The sequence below is a fragment of the Pempheris klunzingeri genome, chromosome 3 (genome assembly GCF_042242105.1).
Source record: "Pempheris klunzingeri isolate RE-2024b chromosome 3, fPemKlu1.hap1, whole genome shotgun sequence".
NCBI lineage: Eukaryota > Metazoa > Chordata > Actinopteri > Acropomatiformes > Pempheridae > Pempheris > Pempheris klunzingeri.
This window is the reverse complement of record NC_092014.1, coordinates 25,817,706-25,840,348: the sequence shown is the minus strand read 5'-3', so window position 1 is coordinate 25,840,348 and position 22,643 is coordinate 25,817,706. Positions and strand designations below refer to the sequence as shown.

The window sequence follows — 22,643 nt, the reverse complement described above, 5'->3', positions numbered from 1 at the left end:
TCACTTGTAGTGAGAATTATTACCAACTCTGCAGTCAGCAACTATGCTTCCACACCATTGTTTTCAATGGGAAAGCTCTGATAAACCTACTGTACAATATGTGCCCAGCATCCAATGATAAACAGTCAGCAGCTAGTAAAGAGAAAGCTGCTTCTGCCAGGAACTGGTGGAGACCAAAACAGAGAGTGGATATTGGACTAGAAGCATGACCCTAAGAGAAGAGTGACGTTGCTCTGTGCCTGTTGAATATGGAAATAAAATAGGGATCTATTTTTGCGTGGTGAGAACATAAGCACGCCGTCCCCTAAAAGGCCCTGCAGGCGTGCATGGGTGTTTTTAATCATTCTAGCTAGTTACACCTCTGCTCAGGTCAACGTTTGGTGGATCTTTGCCTGTACTGACAATTAAAGTACATGATGTCACCTCCACGTACCAATAAGAATCCTAAAGGGATTAGTGAAAACACCTGTGCAGGTCGACCACGGCTTCAGGTGGATGTGCTTACCAGGAGCAACAGGGAGGACACAGTCATTATCAACTAACTATCATATAATAAAGTTCACATTTTGATGTCAAAGTCTGAGTGGATGTGTTTTTTCCCCATGGTTACAGCACATACACTCACACTCACAGGTTTATGGAAGCTACAATGTTATTCTGAGAGGTGTTTCTATTATTTAGTCATATCATTTATGTATTTATATAATTTCGTCCATATCATTTATATGATATAAATGGTATGGACAAAATATTAGAAACACCTCTACAGATAAGGCAATAAGGCTAAAGATCATTTTTTATTTAGGAAAAGCATTAATTTCATGTTTTAAACCGTATCAGAATCACTGCAGGTAGATCCACATATCAGCTTAGTACATTTAAAACAAAGCATGTTTCAGTATGTTTGATAAATATTTTGCAGCCTAGCTTTTGCTCTTTTAGCTTTAATTATTTACAATGAACATTAGAGGCTTTCACCTGAGATACTACAAAGGGTTGGGGGGGGGGGGGGGGGGGGGATGCAATAGAATAATATCAGTCACATTAAATTCTCACCCACTTATTCTAACAAGTCAGCTAAGGCCTGACCTCGTATGTTTAACACACTCTTCGAATCCAGAATTTTTTTTAAGGCAAAAAGTATTTTTTTCTGATACTGCACTTAATAAAATAAAATTCTGCATGTAAAGTCAGATCCTCACGCATTGCAATTAATATTACTGCCAGTTTATCCGTTGTAATAGTGCTCACAGCTCTAAGCCCTGTGCTGCAGAGAAGAGCCCTTATTGTTTTCAGTCAATGTGACAGTTTTACTCTCACATCAAGGAGAGAGGAATTTGGCAGCGAAAGGCGTTTTTGACCGTAGTATGAAATCGCTCACACTTACAGTACACAAAGACACGGCTCCTGGCTGTAAATCTCCCTCTCTCACACACACACATATGGACCCAGACAGACAGACAGACAGACAGATGCACACACACTCACACACACACACACACACACACAGTGTGATTTAGGGTAACTGCAAATAACAAGCCTTCTGTTCTGCCATCCAACCTCTATCAATTAAACATCAAATATTCTCTCCAACAGTTTTGCTGCCAAACACATTCATCATTCCTTTAATCCCAAAAGCTGAAACTCAACCCAGTTAAAAAGCCAATGGAGAGCGAGAGCGAGAGACAGGGGAATCAAAGCATGTTAATCGAGCCCTACAGAGCAGTATGCTGTGTGTGTGTGTGTGTGTGTGTGTGTGTGTGCGTTTGACAGACAGCATGTGAAAGGCAAAGGCAGCCACAGTAGATGTGCATGTAATCATTTTTATTCTTGAACCCCCACCTCTCTCTTTCTCTGACTCTTTTCTCCAGCCAAGGTTCTCTCTCTCTCTCTCTCTCTCTCTCTCTCTCTCTCTCTCTCTCTCTCTCTCTCTCACCATGTCACTGTCTATAATGCACTCTGACAACACACAAATCACTGGAGTGGTTTCCCAGCAACAGGAGGGAGGGTTTGGGGTTTTGGACCCTGATGGAGCCAAAAACATCTTCCAGGAGAGGAAATTGATTCAGTGGGAGTCTTAAAAAAAACCTTCAGATCCAGTCAATAATCACCACCAGATAAAAAAGGGGAGAAAGGGTGTAGGGGTGGGGGAGCCATTGATTGTCCTTGTTTTCTGCTGCATAGTTCACGCAAGCAGTACAATCAAGAGCTGGGAAGCAGCCAGCGAGACAGCAGGACAGCGTGATGAAAGGCAGCGGTGTTTCAGGCTTGTGGTCCTCTCTCATCTCTCCCTGCTCGCCCCCCCCCCCCCCCCCCTCTCAGCAACAACCATGTTGTCCTCTCCCAACCACTCCCCTCCAGCCCACATCCACTCCTCTCTGCCTCCCCCCTGTGGCCGGTGACTGTCCTGGCAGCTCTTTAGGCTCTAAAATAATCATCACTCAGTGGACTGAGAGAACTGCATCTGACTAGAAGGACTCTTTTGCTCTTTAAGAGCCGAGCACTAATTATTTCACCTCCACCGTGTGATACCACTTTACAATGAGGCATATTTTGAAGACTTGCTGTTGGGTAGTGTTATTATCATTTGCACAGTGGTAATAATCCCTTATACTGTGACAAAAAAGAAAGCTTTGGGTTGCCAGGTTGAGAACACAACGTTTAATAATGGATCCTGATAGAGACAATTATGTGCCTGGAAACTCAACATCTTTTGCTGAATTAGTAAACGATTGATTCGGCATTTAATGAAGTCATGACAATTTCACGGACAGTGAACAGAAGTGTGGGCCTGATTTTCAAAATGAGTCTGTAATTGCTACAATATTCCTATTAGGAATAAAAATGTCCTACTGAAATAGATCTTTTTTTTGGTTTATCTTGGAGGTAATGCCAACGTTTTTCAGTTCCTACGAGCAGGAGAATGAGTGAAGCCTGTGAAAAGCTGTTCAAAAAAAAAAATATCAACAGGATTTCATATTACGTGCTGTTGTTAGAAACTTACATTCAAACTGTCCTGACATTAAATTACAGGTGTGTGAATGCAGTGTATTATAAACCACATTCTAAGGTTAATATGAGGAGTTGAGTGAGCCTGTAGGAACTTCCAGGTGCCTGCATGGCTCCCATTGGAAGCTGAGGCCTGCGGGTAAAATATCAATCACCTGCAGAGCTGGAGGCTAAACTGAAGCTGCAGAAACAACTTAGTAAAGCCTTAGTTAACCGAGTTAATCCCTTTGACAAAATTCATTCCCAGTTTACAGAACAAACACAGTCTAATAATGCAGCTAGAAGAGGTCTCACTGCTACCTAATGATTCCTCCCGTCCTCCTGAGTAAATAGCTGTCATTGAACAAAACATTAGATTATTGTAGCTGATTTGTTGCTAAAAGCTGCAAATGACGACGTCATTGCACGATAACTCATCGAGAGAATAAACGCATGTGTCTTAGAGTTTGAGTAACTTTTCAAGAGTTGCTGTCTTAAACTAAAACTTTCAATTCCAGCATGCTGTAGACACTCAAATCAATTAACATCATTCATAGAAAGTCCTGTTAAAGTTCTCTTCACCTTCATTGTACCATTCTTTGGAGTCTCTGCTGGTGAAGGAGTGAAGGAGCTCTTAGACCTCGACAACAAGGCAGCAATTACAAATGATGTGTTTTCTTCAGAACCTCTTGTGGTATTTGTGTAAATTCTTTGTGGTTCTCTTGAAGGATTTTATCTTAGCGCTCAGTCTTTTCTTTTTTTTTTTATGTGGGTGGAGGCTGCTCCTGCTCTGCCTCCCAGACAGACAGGGTAGGTGCCCAGTGGTTCAGGGTGCTCAGGGTGTCCCTGTGAGGAGGGACTGGGGGCTTCAGATGAAGATGTGGAAGGCATGCAGATCTTAGAGGCCGTGGTCTTTCCAGGAAACTACACCTTCTTGTCCTTCCAGTAAGATTTCAGTAGATTTGTGCACAAATGACAGTTATAGTAACAGTCAGTGAGTTTGTTCCAGTTCTGACAAACACTTTCATGATAAAGGATATTTAAGTTCCCTTTCCAGTTCAGACACTTTGGGTCCTCAGATTACAGTCAGCCAGTCCTGTGACTTAGAACACTCAGATGGACAGTATCATTTACACACACACACACACACACACACACACACACACACACACACACCTTTGGTGATGAACCCAACATTACAGAAACTCTCACTACATGCAGGAAGTAATTAAACTGAGCCCACCTGAGACATTTCAAGAGTTCAGAATACACCACTATGAATCCTTTGACAGCTCCAGCTGGTGTCAAGCGCTTGTGAAAGCTTTACACTTTTGGATTTATCAAATCCTTCAGTAGTTAGTTTTTGAACACACACATTATAAAAGAGTGCTTTGTGAAGAAGCACACCAGAGATCAAGAGCATCCACTGAAAATCTACAACATATTGCAGAGATACAGATACAGTACAGCATGCTTTAATGATGAATGATAAATGACACCTCACACCAGTGTTTACTTTAAACAAACGTCTCAAAAGGGAGGCAACACAGTGTAGAAAATATTTCTGGGTACAGTAAATAGAGCTTCATGCACTCTTTAAGTACAGTATACACAGCACATTAGGAGAGTTACTCATCAGTATCATAGATACATACTCATGTTTACAAAGTAGTTCTTGTAAATCCTGTTTCTAATCTTCTAATATATTCTTATCATAGTTAATAAAAAGTCTTTTGAGAAACCAAAATACCAGTTTTATATTTGTATGTGTTTGCTAAGCTCCCCCCCCCCCTCTGCTTCACCACAGGTCAGGCTCCACCCACACGATCTTCTTCTGCTCCTTCCAGATGATTGTGCGCAGGATGGTGAGCAGGGAGGCCTGGTCACACCAGGAGTCAGGAGACACGCTGTGATACAAGCACGGCAGCTTGTCCAGCAGCGGCTCCTCGCTCCTCGAACACGCCAGCAGCTGCTCCTCTGACTGGCCGTGGCGCTGCAGTTTGGACCTGGAGGTGGAGGAGGAGTGAAGGAGATCAAATACGTCATGTGGGTTTTTGTTGATAAGTGTTCAGGTTTAGACAACAGAACATCATATCAGTTTACTAAGGAAATGACAATACTACTATGAAAATACACTCAAGTCATGAAATGTAACGGTGCAATGTGAACATGCAATTTAGAGGAGAAGGGCAGAGGAGTCTTAATGGGATACTTCAGATTTTTTGAGGTTGGGTTGTGTGAGGTCACCTACAGTAGGCGTCAGCACACCTCATTTGGAGAAGCTGGAGTCCTGCCACAGACGGGGGCAGCATAAAACATTTATTTCTCTCTGTCTCTCTGTGTCTCTCTCTCTCTCTCTCTCTCTGTCTCTCTGTCTCTCTCTCTCTCTCTCTCTCTCTCACTCTCTCTCTCTGACAAACACCAAATGAATTGTTTAACAAGAGACAGTGTGAAGTCTGTTGTGTACTAAGAGTGCAAAGCAAACTTCCACTGCTGCATGAAATCGGATATAGAGGCAATGAGTGACCAACATGATAATAACCTCATATAATAAGTAAATGTTTGCATTGTATGTACTGTGTCTCTTCTGAGAGGTGAACTGTGTGTCAATGTCTGTTCAGGACTTTTCAGAGGATTAATGTCAATTTAAAGACAAAATGTATCCATCTACACAAGTAGTACACATGCCTGTACCCGAGTGCTTATGGTGATAGTAACGAGGTATAGGAGTCATGAGCAATGAGCTGAGCTCTTTCAGCACTCCGTGAAGGAGGAGGAGGAGTGTTTACCTGACTTTACGTGCACTACGTGCAGCCTGGCCAATGAAGATGATAATAGGGAAGATTTCTGCTCGGTGCAGCCGACGCACGCAGTCCAGCCCCAGAGGCAGCACACAGTGAATCCCCTGCAAGAGGAAAAGAATATGTGGAGTATAGCTTAAAAAAGAGATTCTTTACATGAGCATGATTTAAGAGCAGCGCTATTCTCATCTGTGAAGATGCTTCTTTTTTTTCTTTAATTTGCAAAGGAGCACAAACAAACCAAACGCTTTCAGAGGAATTAAAAATAAACTACAAAATGCTGTAGGATATAGCTACAGTACACACACACACACACACACACACACACACACACATATATATATATATATATATATATATATATATATATATATATATCTCATTGCTTTATGTTGTGATGCATATAAGTTTGGAAAATGACTGTGGAAGCAGCTGATGTTCATGATGATGATCATCACGTCTGTCGTCAATGTAAAGACAAAACCATCAAACTCACTGCCTCATTTTAATGAACCTCCCACTTATTTGCTCTCTCCTCCCATCTGTGTGATCCAATACATTTCACACAGAAAAGTCAAGCTCATCAAAGTAATTAGTTGTCGAGAGATCGCAGTCTGGACATACATGGTGAAATAAAAATCAATAGTGTTATCCTTTGAGCCACACTACGACTGTGGCTTCAAAGGTCTTCGGTGAGTTAACTTAACAGCCATGCACTGCAGTTCCTCTCTAAGCTTTACTGAGCCCAATTCTTCTTCTTTTTGAGTTATTAGCCTCCACTGACAGCGCCCACATGTGAGATCTGCGTATGTGTCGAATGTTCTGACCTTCTTCATGACTTTCTCGACGCTCTGCAGGGTGTAGCAGCGGTTTCTTCCCTGCTCACACTCCTCCAGGATCTCAGCCCTCTGAAGCCGTGCTGCATGCTCACTGGAGCTCAGCACCTCTGTAGAGCAGAAGGGTGGGGGGGGGTGGGGGGGGGGGCGGTGAGAGGGGAGGGAAGGGAGGGGAAGAAGAAGTGATAACATGAAGTAATGCAATCATGAAAGAATTATGTATATTGTCATCAATATATTTCAAACTCTATGTGAACAGATCTTTAGACCTTTGATTTATTTGGTATATTCTCTTTCTTCTGCCTTTGTGTTCTCTTAAATACACTAATCATCCTAATGATCAAATTACAAAAGTCATTAAACATTCATTTCACTTTATCACTGCAGGGAAAACTGGCACTCATTTACTGTCTATATAGCCAAAGTCAAACACACTTCACTGTCAGCACAGGAAAGTGTGTCTTCCTCTGGATCTACAACGAGTCTTCAATGGCACATCCTCTATCCTTTACTGATATGATATATCAATGCAGTGTCTCCTACCAGGCTCACAGAGCTGAAAGCCCTGCCAGCCTGCCAGCTTCTTGTCCAGGATGCGTCCCAGGATGGTGGGCAGCACCAGGACAGGCCTGCAGACAGGTGGGTAGTGGGGGGTGACCAGGGTGTAGGGCATGAGGGATACACAACTTTTGGCTGCAGATGCATCACCTACGTAGGAAATAGCACACACTGTGAGAAAGGTAGATGATTTCTTTGAAAAAAGGCATTAAAGCGAGATATAGTACTTGTGTGACTGCGCTCATTGAACAGCACCTGAGTCTGGGCTCTTTTCATCCTCCACGCTGACCCACAGCGGGTTCCTTCCTTGGCGTCCGGTGCTGACGATCCTCACTGCCTTCTCCACCATTCGCCAATTCTAGTGAGGTGAAGGAATGTTCCCAGGAATGAGTTAGGACAGAGACATTTTGGATGGGGTCACTTGGTGGCAGCGTTTGAGATGCTTCGTACCTTTTGAGACTTCTTTGCCTGAAAACTCATGTCTTCAATTGCTCGAATCAGAAGCCGCTGTGCCCTGTATCATCAGAAAGTTTTCTTTAGGATGATTCTGAGGATTCTGACTCCCTACCTACATTGACTGACAGGAAAGGGAACTGCTCCAGGATCATTTCTGTACTCCTCATCAGTGTACCAACCTGTAATAGTTGGGTACTGTTCCACTCTGGAGGTCCAGTAGCTGACAGGGGTGAACTTGGCTAGCGTGCCATGAGTCCTCAGTGCCAGCGGGCCGTGTGTTGGTCACATGAAGGATGTCATTGCATGATACATCCAGGGTTCCGGTGGGACCGGCAGGAAGGGACAAGTTGACACGCACGTAGAAGGAGTCTCCAGACGCCGTCTCACTGTTCTGCAGCTGCTGCAGCAGAGCCTCGTAATCTGAAGAGGCAGAGGACACTAGAACTAAAGCCACTGTCTATTTGTCTATTGTACTTTGTCACAGTCCAACTAGTCTTGTGTACTTTGAACAATTTTTCAGCTCAGTTGAATTTGTGCATAACTGAAACACCCTTGTAAATACAGTATGGCAGGTTGAACTACATTATATCCTGCTGCTGTTTCAACAACCTCCTTGACATAAGTCACCTCATGTGGCAGCTGGCCATCCCCTTAATCTTAAGAGAAACAATCCTGCAGGCCTCATATCAGCTGTGCTCAGAGGTAGAGTGGGTCGTCCTTCAATCCCTCAGCTATGAGTCAGCATGTCCAAGTGTCCTTGGCAAGACACTGAACCAGCTTCAGTGTGTGAATGTGTGTGAAAGAACAGTCTCCTCCAGCTTAGATTCCTCCTGAATGCATGCTGTGTGAATGAGGATGTGATGGAAAAGTGCTTTGAGTAGTTGAAATGGCTAGAAAGGTGCCGCACAAATACAGACCATTTACCATAAACTCTTATTTCCAGCTAATGCCACGATACAGTCAGTGATTTGTTCTATCAAAGTCGTTGCTCATGAATTTGCTCTTACACGTGCTTATGTGTTTATATACAGTGTGCTTGTGCATGTGTGTGTGCAGAGGCTAATTTTCTTTCTAATTAACATTTAAAGTGTATACATTTTGTTGTTGTCACGTCCAGCTCAGCTCGATGGTTCATGCTTTCTTTTTCATGTATTAATCACTTCCTGTTTTATTTTGTAAGTCACCTCTCTCATTTCAAACTCAATGAGAGCCACCATTGTGTTGTTCCTGCAGGCTAACTGTGTCTCTGCCCCTCATTAGTTCCACCTGTGTCTCATTACCTGCCTGCCCTAGTGGATTTAGTCTATCTTCCCTTCCTTTCACTGCCACTTGGGCTTTGTTCCATTGTGATGAGCCTTCCAGCATTTTCCCCTTGTGTACGGTGTCCCTGGTTTGTTTGATCCTGGCTTGTTTCCTCACCCTGTCTCTGTCTTACCCTCACTGGATGGTTTGCTTGATCTCTGATGCCTGTTGTTTGCTCTTGCATTCTCTTGAGTCCTCCTGCCTTTGGTTTCCTTAAGTTGTTACAGTTGTTGTCATTTTCCCTTTATTATGTAACTTTTTTCATGATGCAGGATTTGCAGCATAAGACAATTGTCCCCGTGCTACTGTACCAGAGTTAGGCAGTAAATGAATATTTTGCTTGTTGAGAGAACAGTGGAATTTGTTTTAAGCTTGGAGAAAATCATGGGAAATGTAGTCTTATGAATTATTAACTTCAGAAATAGAGACGTTTCAGATTGAGATGTAACATCATCACATTACTGAAATGAGTTATGATGCAACATTCCAATATGAGCAAGTGTGTGAGAAAGTGTTATGTACAGTGTATGCTGTGGAACACACCGTCTTGCTTGGGGCGAAGGGAGAGGTGACAGAGGCCTGTGATCTGGCCAAGAGCCCACATGGCTTCCTCCAAAGTGGAATCCTCGAGCACCATCCTCAGAGCTCTCTGGTTCTGCTCGTACTTCACCTGCAGAATAACAGTACTATGAGAAACGCCGTCACAGCAGGCAGGAAGTGTTTGAGACGCACATAAACCCACCTCTACTATCTGCGCCCCCGGGCTGATGCCGACTGTATGGGCAGCACTTCCTTCTGTCACATGGTGCACAAACACTCCGGTCTTGTTCCCTCCTGCCACTGACAGCTGGCTGAGCAGCTCCTCCCCCTGGAAGGAGATGCTGAGGACACGGCCGTTGACGCGAATTGCTTTTGGGCGAGAACGCATCAGGAAGGGAGGGGCTGAGGTTCTTGACAGGCTGGTGAGAGAGTAATAAGGGGAGGCTCAGTACTTTAGCATACTGGATTTGGAATAAAACTATATATGTCTATGTGTATGTACTATTAGATGGAACAGTGGGTGACCTGTAGTCTTTTTGACACTAGTGGTGGGGCTAAAGGATTGTCAGTGTTCAGTTGGTTGGCTGGTCCACCACCTCAGTCTAACCTGAAATATCTCAACAGTTATTGGATGGATTGCCAGAAATTTGGTATGGGCTTTCATGGCCCCAGAGGATGAAGCCAACTGTCTTTGGGGATCACCTCACTTTTCCCGTATTGCCGCCAGCAGCTTGACACGTTTGGCAGATTAAAATGTCTCGACCACAACTGGATTGATTGCAAAATTTGGTACAAATGTACAAACTTGTAACAACTATGGGGATCCTTTAACTTTTCATCTAGTGCCATCATGTGCCCAATACTTTGGTTTATAGTTAAAACTGATGACGTTGCAGTCAGCCTAAGCTTTGTGTTTACTGCTGATGAACATTTAGCTCACCGCACTGCTATGCCTAGGTACAACCTCACAGAGCTGCCAAAATGTACAGGCCAATTTAAAGTGAAATAAGTCATGTTTAATATTTAGCTGTAAATCCTTTACAGTCAATGAACTGATTTTCCAAAGTCTATGACCCACAGATAACAGTGGCCACTTGACATCTGCCTCAGCGGTGCTTTGCTGGGACAATACTGCAGCCATGTTTACTTTTGCCTTATCGAGTGCAGCACGTGTTCAGAGGGTCAGATGGAGTGAGGTTAGACGGCTGACTGGCCCGATCTGTAGGCTAAATATAAAAAGAGCTAATAGTGCTGTTTGATCAATATGAATTTGAACGGCCCATATTAAAAACCCTTTATAAAGCCTATTGAGACTCCAGATGGAGCTCACTTGAGTTAGCGTCGGTTGGGGCTGAAGACTAAAGGTTTAAATAAAGGAAAGAAATCTGTTGGTGCAGAGAGAGACATGAGCTCACCAGACATCTACAGCCAAAACACCAGCATCTCCCACTGACCTGCTGCTGGTCAGGTCACATTGTCGGGAATGGATGAGGCCATTTTTGATGATTTTTTGGGGATTTTGACCTTTTTGCTATGGAGGCATAATGCTAAATGAAATACTCATTTAAAATTGAGAGTCAGCTCTTTAACCTCAGTCATTGTTTTATTACAAATCCAGCAGGCTGGATGATAGTAAAAACACTGATAATATCACTGCCCCACTTTAACATCCTGTGAGCTCACTGGAATTTTTACAATACATCTAATATCAGGAATACTAAATCTAAGTTAGTGCATGGCTAAAGGTGTTTAATTCTCCTGTGCTGATTACGGATTACTAATATCCAACACCTTTATTATCCTCTGGTAAATTCATTGCCACCTTTAAGGTATGCACATCCTTCACCTCACACTTTATCTCACACACATATAGGTAGGCTGCTATCTGCTCTGCTAAAAATGCTTAGTAATATGAGACTCTTTATTTATAACAATGTTGGTCCAGTAGAATGTCTCACCCTTCACAGCTGGAGCCATTAGAAGAGGACAGCTTGGGTGTCTGCTTGCCTTCACTCCTCACTAAACAAAAGAGAGGCTGTTTAATGATTTGGCATCAAGGTTGTTTCCCCGGAAATAATGTGCCGGGGTTAATGTGTCACCTTACAGCCCTGGCAGGTTCAACGCTGAACATTAGCTACAACAACAAGACGCCACCCCCTCCACACAGAAACATCAACACTTAAACAAAGGATCCACATACCACTGGGGATAAACACAAAGTCTTCCAACAGAGAATCAGACTCCGCTGTTTCCAAGCTACAAGAGAAAAAAGACATCGATCAGATTTCTCTGTCTTGAAAACACACACGCATACACACTCACTCTCTCCCTCTCTCTCTCACACACACACACTGATAATGGTGAGTTACATACTTTATACTGTGCTTAGTTTACTGAGTCCAAAGAACAGTCTGGTGGGGGGGAATAGCGTGACAGTGACACAGCAGAATCTTCTGCTAACTCTTTGAACGTGGGTATGCAAAAGTTCCCTTGAGAAATGGTACAAGAATTGAGGGATTTGAATCTAAACCTATAAGTATAAAACTCTCTGAGCTCTGACTTCCTCCTTTCCATCCGCCTGCATGCACTCTATGATTTACTCTGGATCGCACTTTTTTTTACATCTGTCTTGAGATCATTTCATCCTAGCTAATCCCCTCTTATCTCTGTAAATCAATGATCCACCTGGATTCCATTATGCTTATCAGAAAGAAATGCAGAGGGCAATAACACCTTCATGCTTCCTGGTGGGTGTGCTGCCAAGCATTTTTGTCAATTGGAAGTGATGACAACAGAAACACACACAGACACACCTGCTGTCTGCATAGAGAGCTTCCTCCCTTCTGCGGAGAGACTCTGGACTGGGGGGCTCTGCGTTTCCAGATCGGATACTTGCCACAGCATAGTCATACTGTACACATGCACACAGATACACATTGTATACCGACACATACAAATGTAAATGCGTTATTGTATTAAAAACTGCAACAATAACAAGAAGAAAAAGTCAAAAATCTACATAAAACCTGTTTCAGTACAGGCCAATAAACATCTGAGCTTCAGTTAGTTTTTTAGGTACCTTAGTGTAAGAAATACCATCAATTCTTTTTTTCTTCCATTTTGCAAAATATGTCAAACTTTGTAATATACTACTGTTTGTTTTGGTGTTAAAGGATAAGGCTAGCCTAATGTGATTGTCTTTAACAATCTATGGTTTCATTTTTAAGAAATCACAATTCATTGCCACTGAGTATTCACAGTAGCTCTAGTAAAAGGGGGACTGAAAATACTCTACAGTGCCCATGTTGACATGGTTGATCTGTTTTAAGAGATTTTAGACCTTAATGGAGTTCTCTGGTGCTGAAGAATGGGATATATCAGCTTTGTCTACACAGACAATGCATGTTTTCATTGGTGGCTTTGGTCTTTTCACAGTATCTGTTGACAATGATAAAAATATAATCTATTGCCAGCCTTACTGTTTATCACAAGCAGTTGTACAATAACTTTAGAAAAAGTACTGTTCAATACCCAGCCCAAATCAAATAATCTTATCTGGTCTCACACAGACAGACAGACAGACAGACAGACAAACACCCACCCACACACCTCTGAATTGCAGGAGGTCAGAGGCATGGGATTGACTGCATCCATGCGGCACAGTCTACGTCTCGTCTTGAATGGGGATTCTTCACAGCTGGATCTTGGGCTCTGCCAGTTCGACTCCTTGACAGAAACACAGAGCAGTGCATTACTACATTATTACATTACTATTCCCTGTGCGTTGTGCTTATGTGTGTGCTGATATGTGCTTGTGTGACTAATTACATCACAACTCTGTTGTTCTCTGGGGCTGCATTTGGCCTGCAGGCTAAAGACTTGCTCCTGGAGCTCCACCAGCTGACATCTCAGGGTGTCCTTCTCGGCCAGGATGCGGGCGATCATGGCCTGGGCTTCGTCTCTGGACAGATATGCCTAAAAGCATAGCAATTGTTCATATTCACCTAATGCCATATTTATTTTACACAGGCACGCCCTGTGTCTTATCCATGCAGATAGACACAATCAGGCCAAATGTATTCTTCATATAGAAACCACAACATCATGACAGCGTCAACGGCTTGTCACGAGCCAACTGTAACCTAAAACGTAGGTATGAACACGTCTCAGTCAGAGATTGTGTGGATGAATGATTTATGTGCCACCAATGCAGGATGTTGTCAGTGTGGCGCCTGTGGGTGGCAGCTTTCTGTCTTTTGACACATTCTTGTGAACACAACAAATCAGGAACTGCTCATTATTGTGCAACTGAACCGAGCTTCAGGCAAAGACCTTTGAGTCATATGCCTCTCAACGTGCATGACAATATGCACAATGCATGACAGAAACCACAAATGTAATGATGCAATCAGACTGTGAAGCAAACTCCTGCCTATGTCTTGAAAGAAAAAGTGCTGGTGGATTGTTTGATGCTACCATTTTATTTTCATTCTTAATTCGAGATCTTAATTCTTTAATCCAACAGGATGAAATTAATAGAGCATCTGGTGGTGACACCCAAAAGCAGTCAACTGTTATCGCCGTCTTCAGTTGTTGGTTAATGCACGGCTCCAGAGTGTGACTTGAGACTTGCGTGAGGCCACATGACAGTTGTAAAGATGTGGGTGGATTGCTGATTTTGCTCTTCCAGGAGGAGCCTCAGTGATATTTAGAGGAGCAGTTAGACAAGTGAGAAGCTGGCTTTAAGGTCAGTCACTGCTGCATGGCCTCGACAGGTGAAATGTAGCAAAATACTGCACTTATGTAAGTGTAAAGGTTGTATCATTTTACTTCAATGCTGCTTGATGACAAAAAATAGTATTATCAGAACTAACACAAATAACTACACTTTGACACATACAATCCGGTTGAAATGTGACTCTTTCTACAACAGCATTGCTGACATCAGACTGCTTGACATTTCAACAGGAAAAACAAACAACATGATCTGATGGGGGAAAAGAAAGCCATGAAAGTAGAATCTAAGACAGAAAATACTGCCTGGAAAACTGAATTGACTGGAAAGTTATCAGTTCCTTACTTGGTCTCTCTCTGCCTGCAACTCTCTCATCTGGCTCTGGATCACAGTGCTCTTCTGCTGGTGCATGTTACAGTCCACAGTCAGCTGCTGCACCTGGAGGCTCAGGCACTCCTTCTGTCCCAAGAGCTGAAGACAAATACTCATGTTTTAGGGGTGTGTTACAGGAGACGTATTACAAATGTCCAGTCAATGTGGTGCTGAGCCGAACATGGAAAGTGTCCTATATAGTAGTGTGTATGTAGTGTTACCATTTAACAATGTCTTATTATTGTATTACTGTTAGTTTGGTCTTGTGTTATAATGTGTTTTATATCATGCACACTAAACAAGACTGCACAGGAAATAGCTGTAACTGGAAATGTTCCTCTGGCCAAAGGTTTCGGGGCGTCTTTGGGCAGCATGTGCAAGGGGATAAACAAAATGTCACTTTCCATCACAGGTGTTTGCTGCATTTGCATGAAAAACAGAAACACACACACATACAGACACACCCCTTGTTTCTCTGTGAGCAGCTTTTCATTCTCCTCTCTGTAACACCTGAGCTGCTCTGCAAGCTCCACCTGGCTGCCTATGGCCTCGGCCAGGTCCTGGGCCAGGATGTCCTGACGAGCCTGATGGAGACACAGCAGTGACCGCGAACGTGACAGAAACATGAAGACAGAGTGGCTGTTGACTTTTTCACTGTCTAAAGGTTATGAGTGAAAGGCTGTCGCTATTAAACTGATAACACAGAATGATGAGGTGATTATGCTCACCGGGTCCAGTTTTTCCGCCTTCTCCAGTTGACAGCGCAGACTCCAGACTTCCTCTTGCAGTTTTGGAGTCTCAGCATAAGAGGAGCACTTGAGCGAGCACCGCTTCTGGAACTCATTCTCTGTTTGTGCCTTCTGCAGCTCAGTCTGCAGCTGATACACCTGCCAACACATGACAGCAGCTTAGGGCTGTTGAGATAACCGCACTATTGATTCGACAACCCAGGGACGTCAAGGAACCAACTTACCATAATATATAGGTTTTCGTCCATGAATATCATGGTAAGGCGGTTCCTTGATGTGCAAACTGACCAAGAGCTCACCCTCAGTAGCTACAGCTTGCCAGCTACTATGAGATACTATGCAACTGGCAGGGACAGCAGCTAGACTTGTAGGATATTAGTGAAGGTTAGACAAGTGAGGGAGAGGGGGTCTCCACAGCATGAAAACAGAGGCCCCACTGATAGTAACGTTATGGGTAACTTCTACTCACTACAGGAAAATGCTGGTGTAGGCCTATCTATCCCAAACTGTCAGGTTTGTCATTTAAAGCAGCATGGTGGTGCAGTGATAAGCACTGTTGCCTCACAGCAGGAGGGTTCCAAGTCTGCTGTTTGAGCCTGGAGCCTTTTTGCATAGTTTGCTGTTCTCTCTGGGTACTTCCACTTCCTCCCACAGTCCAGAGACATGCAGTTTAGGTTAATAGGCCTGCAGAGTGAATGGTCTCTATGTGTCCAGGGTGTACCCTACCCTCTAGGCCGATGTCAGCTAGGACTGGCTCCAGCCAATAAGTGGTATAGATAATAGATAGATCTTTGTCATTCAGAAAGCAACGATACCTAATGTAAGCTATTTTCTTGAGTTTCCTTTTAGTAAAAGGCGCTGAGTTCAATTGTCTCTGCAGCTGTGATCACCTGCTCAGACAGATTACAGTTTTCTGTAATCAGAATAATAGGTGCAGCTCAAAACCTGCCGCTACACCTGATATAACGATAAAGCACTAAAATCAGGATAAAAGAAGTTACTGTGTGCACAATGCCTCCCCAGAGGCCTGCACAGCATATTCTAAGATACAATACTCAGATTTCAGTTCTTTAACCTGACCTTTTGAGGACTTTCCCCTGAGATCACAGCTTTGTGTTTCTGATGTGAGAAACTGTCCTCAGTGGGGATCACTGACCTGCAGGTTGAGCTCATGGAGGCGCATGTTCACAGCTGATTTCTCCTCGATGGCTGCCGTGTAGCGCATATACAGGTCACACTTCTCATCTTTAAGCTTGGTCACTTCATGTTGCAAAGAACACAAGTGTCTCCGCAGGCGTTCATTTTCAGACTGAAGGCATCTGGACTTCTCCTCCTGCTCCATTATCTGTCCAATCTCCGACTCCAGGGAGGCACACCGTGCACTCATCCTGCCAGCCTCGCAACGCGCCTCCTGGAGCTCCTTCTGCATCCCTGTTACTGCTCTGACCAGATACTCTGTCAGCTCTGAGTACTTTATGAGGCCTGTGAGGGGACCAATGCAGACAGACAGACACTTTTTTCATCTCCTAGGGTAAATTCAGGTAGCTCACACAGTCAGTTGACAGACAATAAAATGGACGAATGATGAATAATAAAAGTCATAAAACTCAGTGAGACAGTAAAGTCAGTCCCTTAAAATGCTGGAAGACTTAAAGACACTGACCACTGAATCTGGAAGGCTCAGTGCTTGGCTTGCGTCCAGTGACTTGGGTGTACAGGGTTGGGTAGTGAATCATGATGCTCTCCAGCAAGGCCACAGCACCATTCCTACCCTGGGTCCTCAGCAGATCCAGCATATAGCCTGTTAACAACAGGGCAAATGTAATATCATCCCTAACTTCAGCTCCAATGTTTGAATCAACAGACCCGGTTTAAAGATATGGTCACTGAATTATTGATCAAACCAACAGGAGAAAGGAGTATTTCCTCTATGAATTTCTTATTTCACATGTAAAGGCACTGCATTTTCACATCGCTTAAAAAAGAAAGCATGCTCACAGTATTTCGCTGCAATAATCAAAATCAAACATTTTGAAAAATGCATCAATAAGCAGGCAAATACACTCTCACTCTCAGCCAGCATAACATGTGGTTTTACTAGATAGTTGTTCTTAGTACTGATGTGTTGATGGAATTTCCTCTGTCTCTTGGAAACAGTCAGTGGTAAACAAATCAGGCGTGGTAAAAGAGGACAAAGCAGAATCCACCTGTCAAACTGACACGATACTCCATAACTCCAAGCTCATGCTTTAATATCCAAGAAGCAACAAATAACGTCAGAAATCTCACTTGTTCTCATGCTGCGGTTGGTGAGGTTGTGGCAGGAGACAATTTCATCCTCGTCCATCTCAGTGAGCACCCTGGCCTGCCTCAGGTAGGGGATCAAGATGCACGGCCGTACTCCCAAAGAGATCCGGTGGCGGTTGTCATTAATCAGTTCCCAGAGTTCCTCCTCGCCCATCTCTTTCAGGTCCGGACCTTCAGGGACACACTCCCCTGCCATCCTGAGTGTGGCAGTCTTGGGCACAGCCGATGGGCACAGCAGAGGCAAACAGAGTGAGCGCTCACCCTTAGCTGCAGAGACACAGACTCATTCCTGGAAGCAGACAGAGCAGCAGACTGACAGGAAGGAGCAGAAAAGCTCTATAAAAAGGGACCAGGCTCTTTCCACGCCCAGTAGGTGTTTATGTCAAAGCATGTGTGTGTGTTTATGTGTGGGTGGGTGGGAAAACCTGTAGGACAAGACCTGTGATGCAGCGCAGCAAGAGGCTGACCCTGTGAGTGCTGGCACAAACATGCTGGTACAGACGGCCGACACACAGCCTCTGACACACACACACACACACACCGACACACGTTTTGTGATGATTGTTTGATTTCAGCAGTTAATTCAATACCTAATCACATCATAAACTTCATTTTATTAACCACAGCCTATGGCGTAAATGAACCACAAAAACGTCAGACTACGTGTGTCTGCCTTAGTAATTCCTAATCACAGTAAAGCAAACACACACACCGCACCTCTGACAGGAGCAAACACTGAGCTACAAAGTGCAAAGTCCTCCGCTAAAGAAGGAAATAAGGTTGGGGGGGTAGCTGGTATGGGCTGCCATCTCAAGGTCACAGGGTTTCTCATACTGTTAGGTAACTTCCCACCTCTGTGTGTCAACTTACTGCACTGTTTACTGCGCTGTAAAGGGTGTCTGCAAACAAACTGAAGCTACCAAGGCAGCCTACAGTAAATGACATTCAGTAAGATGCAGGAAATCACAGGAAATATGGAAACTTAAAATAATAGTTTGATAGAATATCTTTTAACTGTAAAAATGATGATGAATATTTGTAACAATCAAAGGACACAAACTGTCTCACACACTGATGTAGTTAAAGATCAAAGAGGCAGTTTGCAATTAAAGGGGAATGAGGGGCATGTGCCAGTGACAGTAAAATCAAGCGTTATGGGATATGAAATGGTAGTCATCATATGGACCATATCAACACAGGAGCACACCTTGACAATGAACAGATTTCAAAGTTACAAACAGCTGAACCTGCTGTTCTGCGCTGCAATGCATTCCCCCGTTTTTTAATCAACAACAACTCCCATGTCTGCATAGCATAAAAGTCATAACTGCTGCTGTTTAAAGTACGTGATCCAGGACTCTGTAACATGACCAGCCTCTGTCAACAGTACAGGGACTGCTTATCTCCATCATATCATTTCATACACTGAGGAGAGCTGGATCCTATTAGGGATTTCCCCATAGAACATGTAAGATAATATACCAGGAAAATAGAGCAGAGGTAAAAAAAAGAAGAACTGGTTGAACAACAGAACTTCTATCCTGAAAAAATGTGTATGGTACATTTCCAAATATTTAGCTACGTAACAAACATGGAATTAGAAATAATTGCACTGAAAATGTTTGTTTATACTGAATTAAGATATATGATATGATATATGATTGATTTAAAAATCAAGCTTTAATTTGTAAAAGGAAGAATGGTATACAAGTGCTTTCAATAGTGTCATCTCACTTTTGTTTTTACTCCCTTAAAGTGTCATCATCCTGCTCTAATGATGAAATCAGTCCATTCATAACAACTGAGCCATGCTCGTGACTAGACCTGGTCCGCAGCCAAGAAGTAGTTTATATGACTGGAAGTTGGTTTGACATAATTAATTGACTAAGCAGATCACATTTCAAATGACACAGGGAACAACTCTTTCTACATTCAGTGCTATGTTCACAGTAGCATATATTAAGATGAAAATGGATATTTACTTTCTCTACAGACAATTCCAATGAAGGATAAAGTTATCTATATGAGAAATCTGTTTTTCAAATGACTTGCAGGTACGACAGGTTTCAGAATTGGTCCAGTAATTGGCAGATCTTATCTATCTAAGATCTACACTCCCCTCCAAAAGTATTGGAACAGTGAGGCCAATTCCTTTATTTTTGCTGTAGACTGAAAACATTTGGGTTTGACATCAAAAGATGAATATGAGACAAGAGATCAACATTTCAGCTTTTATTTCCAGGTATTTACATCTGGATCTGATACACAACTTAGAAGTTAGCACCTTTTGTTTGAACCCACCCATTTTTCATGTGAGCAAAAGTATTGGAACATGTGACTGACAGGTGTGTTTTGTTGCCCTGGTGTGTCCTGTTACATTGATTATTCAAACAATAAATCGCGCTGAATGTCTACGTTCAGTTTCAGATTTAGCAATTGTGAATTGTGAAGCAATTGTGAAGCTGAGAGAAGATGGAAAATCAATCACAGTCATTGCACAAACATTGGCCATAGCCAGTACAACCATTTGGAATGTCCTGGAGAAGAAAGAAACCACTGGTGTACTAAGTAACAGACGTCGAACAGGTAGACCAAGAAAAATAGCAGCAGCTGACAACAGAAACATTGTGAGAGCTGTAAAGAAAGACCCTAAAACAACTGTTGACATCAGCATCAACCTCCAGAGGGCAGGAGTGAAGGTGTCACAATCTACTGTTCGCAGAAGACTTCATGAACAAAAGTACAGAGGCCACACCAGAAGATGCAAACCACTCATTAGCAAGAAGAATAGGAAGGCCAGGCTGGAATTTGCCAAAAAGTCCAGAGACGAGCCTAAAAATTCTGGGATAAAGTTTTATGGACTGATGAGACAAACATGAACCTTTACCAAAGTGATGGAAAGGCTAAAGTTTGGAGAAAGAGAGGATCTGCTCATGATCCCAAACATACAAGCTAATCTGGAAACACAGTGGAGGTCATGGCAGTCAATGTCATGGCTGGGGCTTGCATGGCTTCTTCTGGGATGGGCTCATTCATCTTCATTGATGATGTAACACATGATGGCAGCAGAAAGATGGCAGATAAAGAAAGATGCAACCAAACTGATTGGGAGATCCTTCATGGTGCAGCAAGATAATGATTCAAAACACACTGCCAAAACAACAAAGGAGTTCATCAGGGGCAAGAAGTGGGAGGTTTTAGACTGGCCAAGTCAATCTCCAGACTTCAACCCTATAGAGCATGCATTTTACCTGCTAAAGAGCAGACTGAAGGGAGAAACCCCCCAAAACAAACCACAACTGAAAGAGGCTGTGGTGAAAGCCTGGAAAAGCATCACAAAAGCAGAATGCAAACGTTTGGTGATGTCAATGGGTCACAGGCTTGATGCAGTTATTGCAAGCAAAGGATTTGCAACTAAATATTAAGTCTTTTCACATTAATGTATTTGAAGTCTATCTGTTCCAATACTTTTGCTCGCCTAAATAATTGGTGTTCCGTTACAAATAATGCTAACTTCTAAGTTGTGTATCGGATCCAGATGTAAATACCTGGAAATAAAAGCTGAAATGTTGATCTCTTGTCTCATATTCATCTTTTGATGTCAAACCCAAATGTTTTCAGTCTACAGCAAAAATAAAGGAACTGGCCTCACTGTTCCAATACTTTTGGAGGGGAGTGTATAAGTCTGTCTCTGTAGGGATCCTTTCCATAATGCTGTCAGATACTTAGAATAACAATCTGAGCCTGCCAAGCACTTTTGGTGGATGTACTTTGATTGGGTGCAAAGACTTATTCCAAAACGCATCGTTTCTACTAGTCATTACAAGTACTCCAAGACATACCCACTCAGTAAATTTGTATCAGAGTTTGAGTACATATTGTTAGCTGCTTGTTTCGCCCTGCCTCAGGGCCTGTGCATGCATGCTGCCAGTCCTGCAGACATTCTTATACTTTACATATTTATATTTTTACTTTGTGTTTGACGTGTTTAACAAAAAGCAATTTCCCCTTGGGGATTATTAAAGGAATTCTGATTCTGATTCTGATTCTGTAGGGTGCCTCCAGAGGTGTGTAACATAAGTACAGTGTAATCAAAGTACAGGATGGTGCTCACTGAGAGCATGCAGTCTGAGGAGCCGGTTCTACAGCATTGCATGAACAACGCTATTGACGTCACAGGAAAGTTACAGATCACTTGGCGTCACTTTGGCATACAGCACATGTGCTGCCATCGACGGCAGCCTGCTCCGTAAAACTGGCAGTCATTGGACAAGTAGCATATGTTTTTGATTTCAATGCTTGACAATGCTGACAAGGTGTGTCTCTATTGTCAACAGAACCAAGCTCCATTGTCAACCTGGACAGTTGTGATCAATTTATTTCAATAGCAGTATGAAGATTGAGGAGACAAATGCATACCCACAGTAAATCTGTGAAAAAGCTCAAATGCTAAATGATAACCCAAACTTAACGACGCATCAAAATGTATTTATATGTATATGTAGGATTTTGTTTTGTAAGATTTCACCACCATCCACAATTTATTTGAATGTTTTACAGCTGCTCCTTTTCCTTAATGAATTGCATCATGGGACAGTTGTGTTCATCAACAGCACACTCAAAAATCAAGTGATTTTAGAAGTCATGCTTCTGTTTAGCCACATCTCCAGAATGAACGCAGTACAAACCTCCTTCGAATCAGTAAAATCGTGATGCAGTCAATGGTCATTTTTGTGGTCATAATGAAATGTATACTGTGTTTAATTTGTTATATAAAACAGGAGTGCATTTTCAGTAATTGTGTGAATATTGTGTGTTAATGAAGAGCTTTAACTCAAATTAAGAAGACTGTAAAAAGTAGAGAAGGAAGGAAGTAATTTATGCAGTGGATGCACATATTGTTTGACTACAGTATACTGGATTAGAAAAAGGTGCAAGTTTGTATAATTACTCAGCCTACATGCTTTGTGAACTATATAATATACCTCAAGACTCTTTC

The 22,643-nt window shown here is 42.8% G+C and overlaps 1 protein-coding gene across 1 annotated transcript; it reads right to left on the bottom strand.

Moving 5' to 3' along the window:
• Positions 1–4,478: 4,478 nt before the first annotated feature.
• card14 (caspase recruitment domain family, member 14) lies at positions 4,479–17,849 on the bottom strand. Its single transcript, XM_070827563.1, has 20 exons — positions 17,627–17,849; positions 17,001–17,138; positions 16,494–16,819; positions 15,317–15,475; positions 15,053–15,172; positions 14,562–14,687; positions 13,310–13,456; positions 13,091–13,207; positions 12,295–12,392; positions 11,682–11,737; positions 11,440–11,500; positions 9,684–9,900; positions 9,485–9,611; positions 7,819–8,059; positions 7,634–7,697; positions 7,439–7,541; positions 7,169–7,333; positions 6,617–6,735; positions 5,778–5,893; positions 4,479–4,994 (listed from the first exon to the last, which is right to left on the bottom strand). The coding sequence occupies exons 1-20, from the start codon at positions 17,838–17,840 to the stop codon at positions 4,787–4,789; spliced, it is 2,922 nt and encodes a 973-aa protein (XP_070683664.1). The 5' UTR covers positions 17,841–17,849; the 3' UTR covers positions 4,479–4,786.
• Between the last annotated feature and the right edge of the window lie 4,794 nt (positions 17,850–22,643).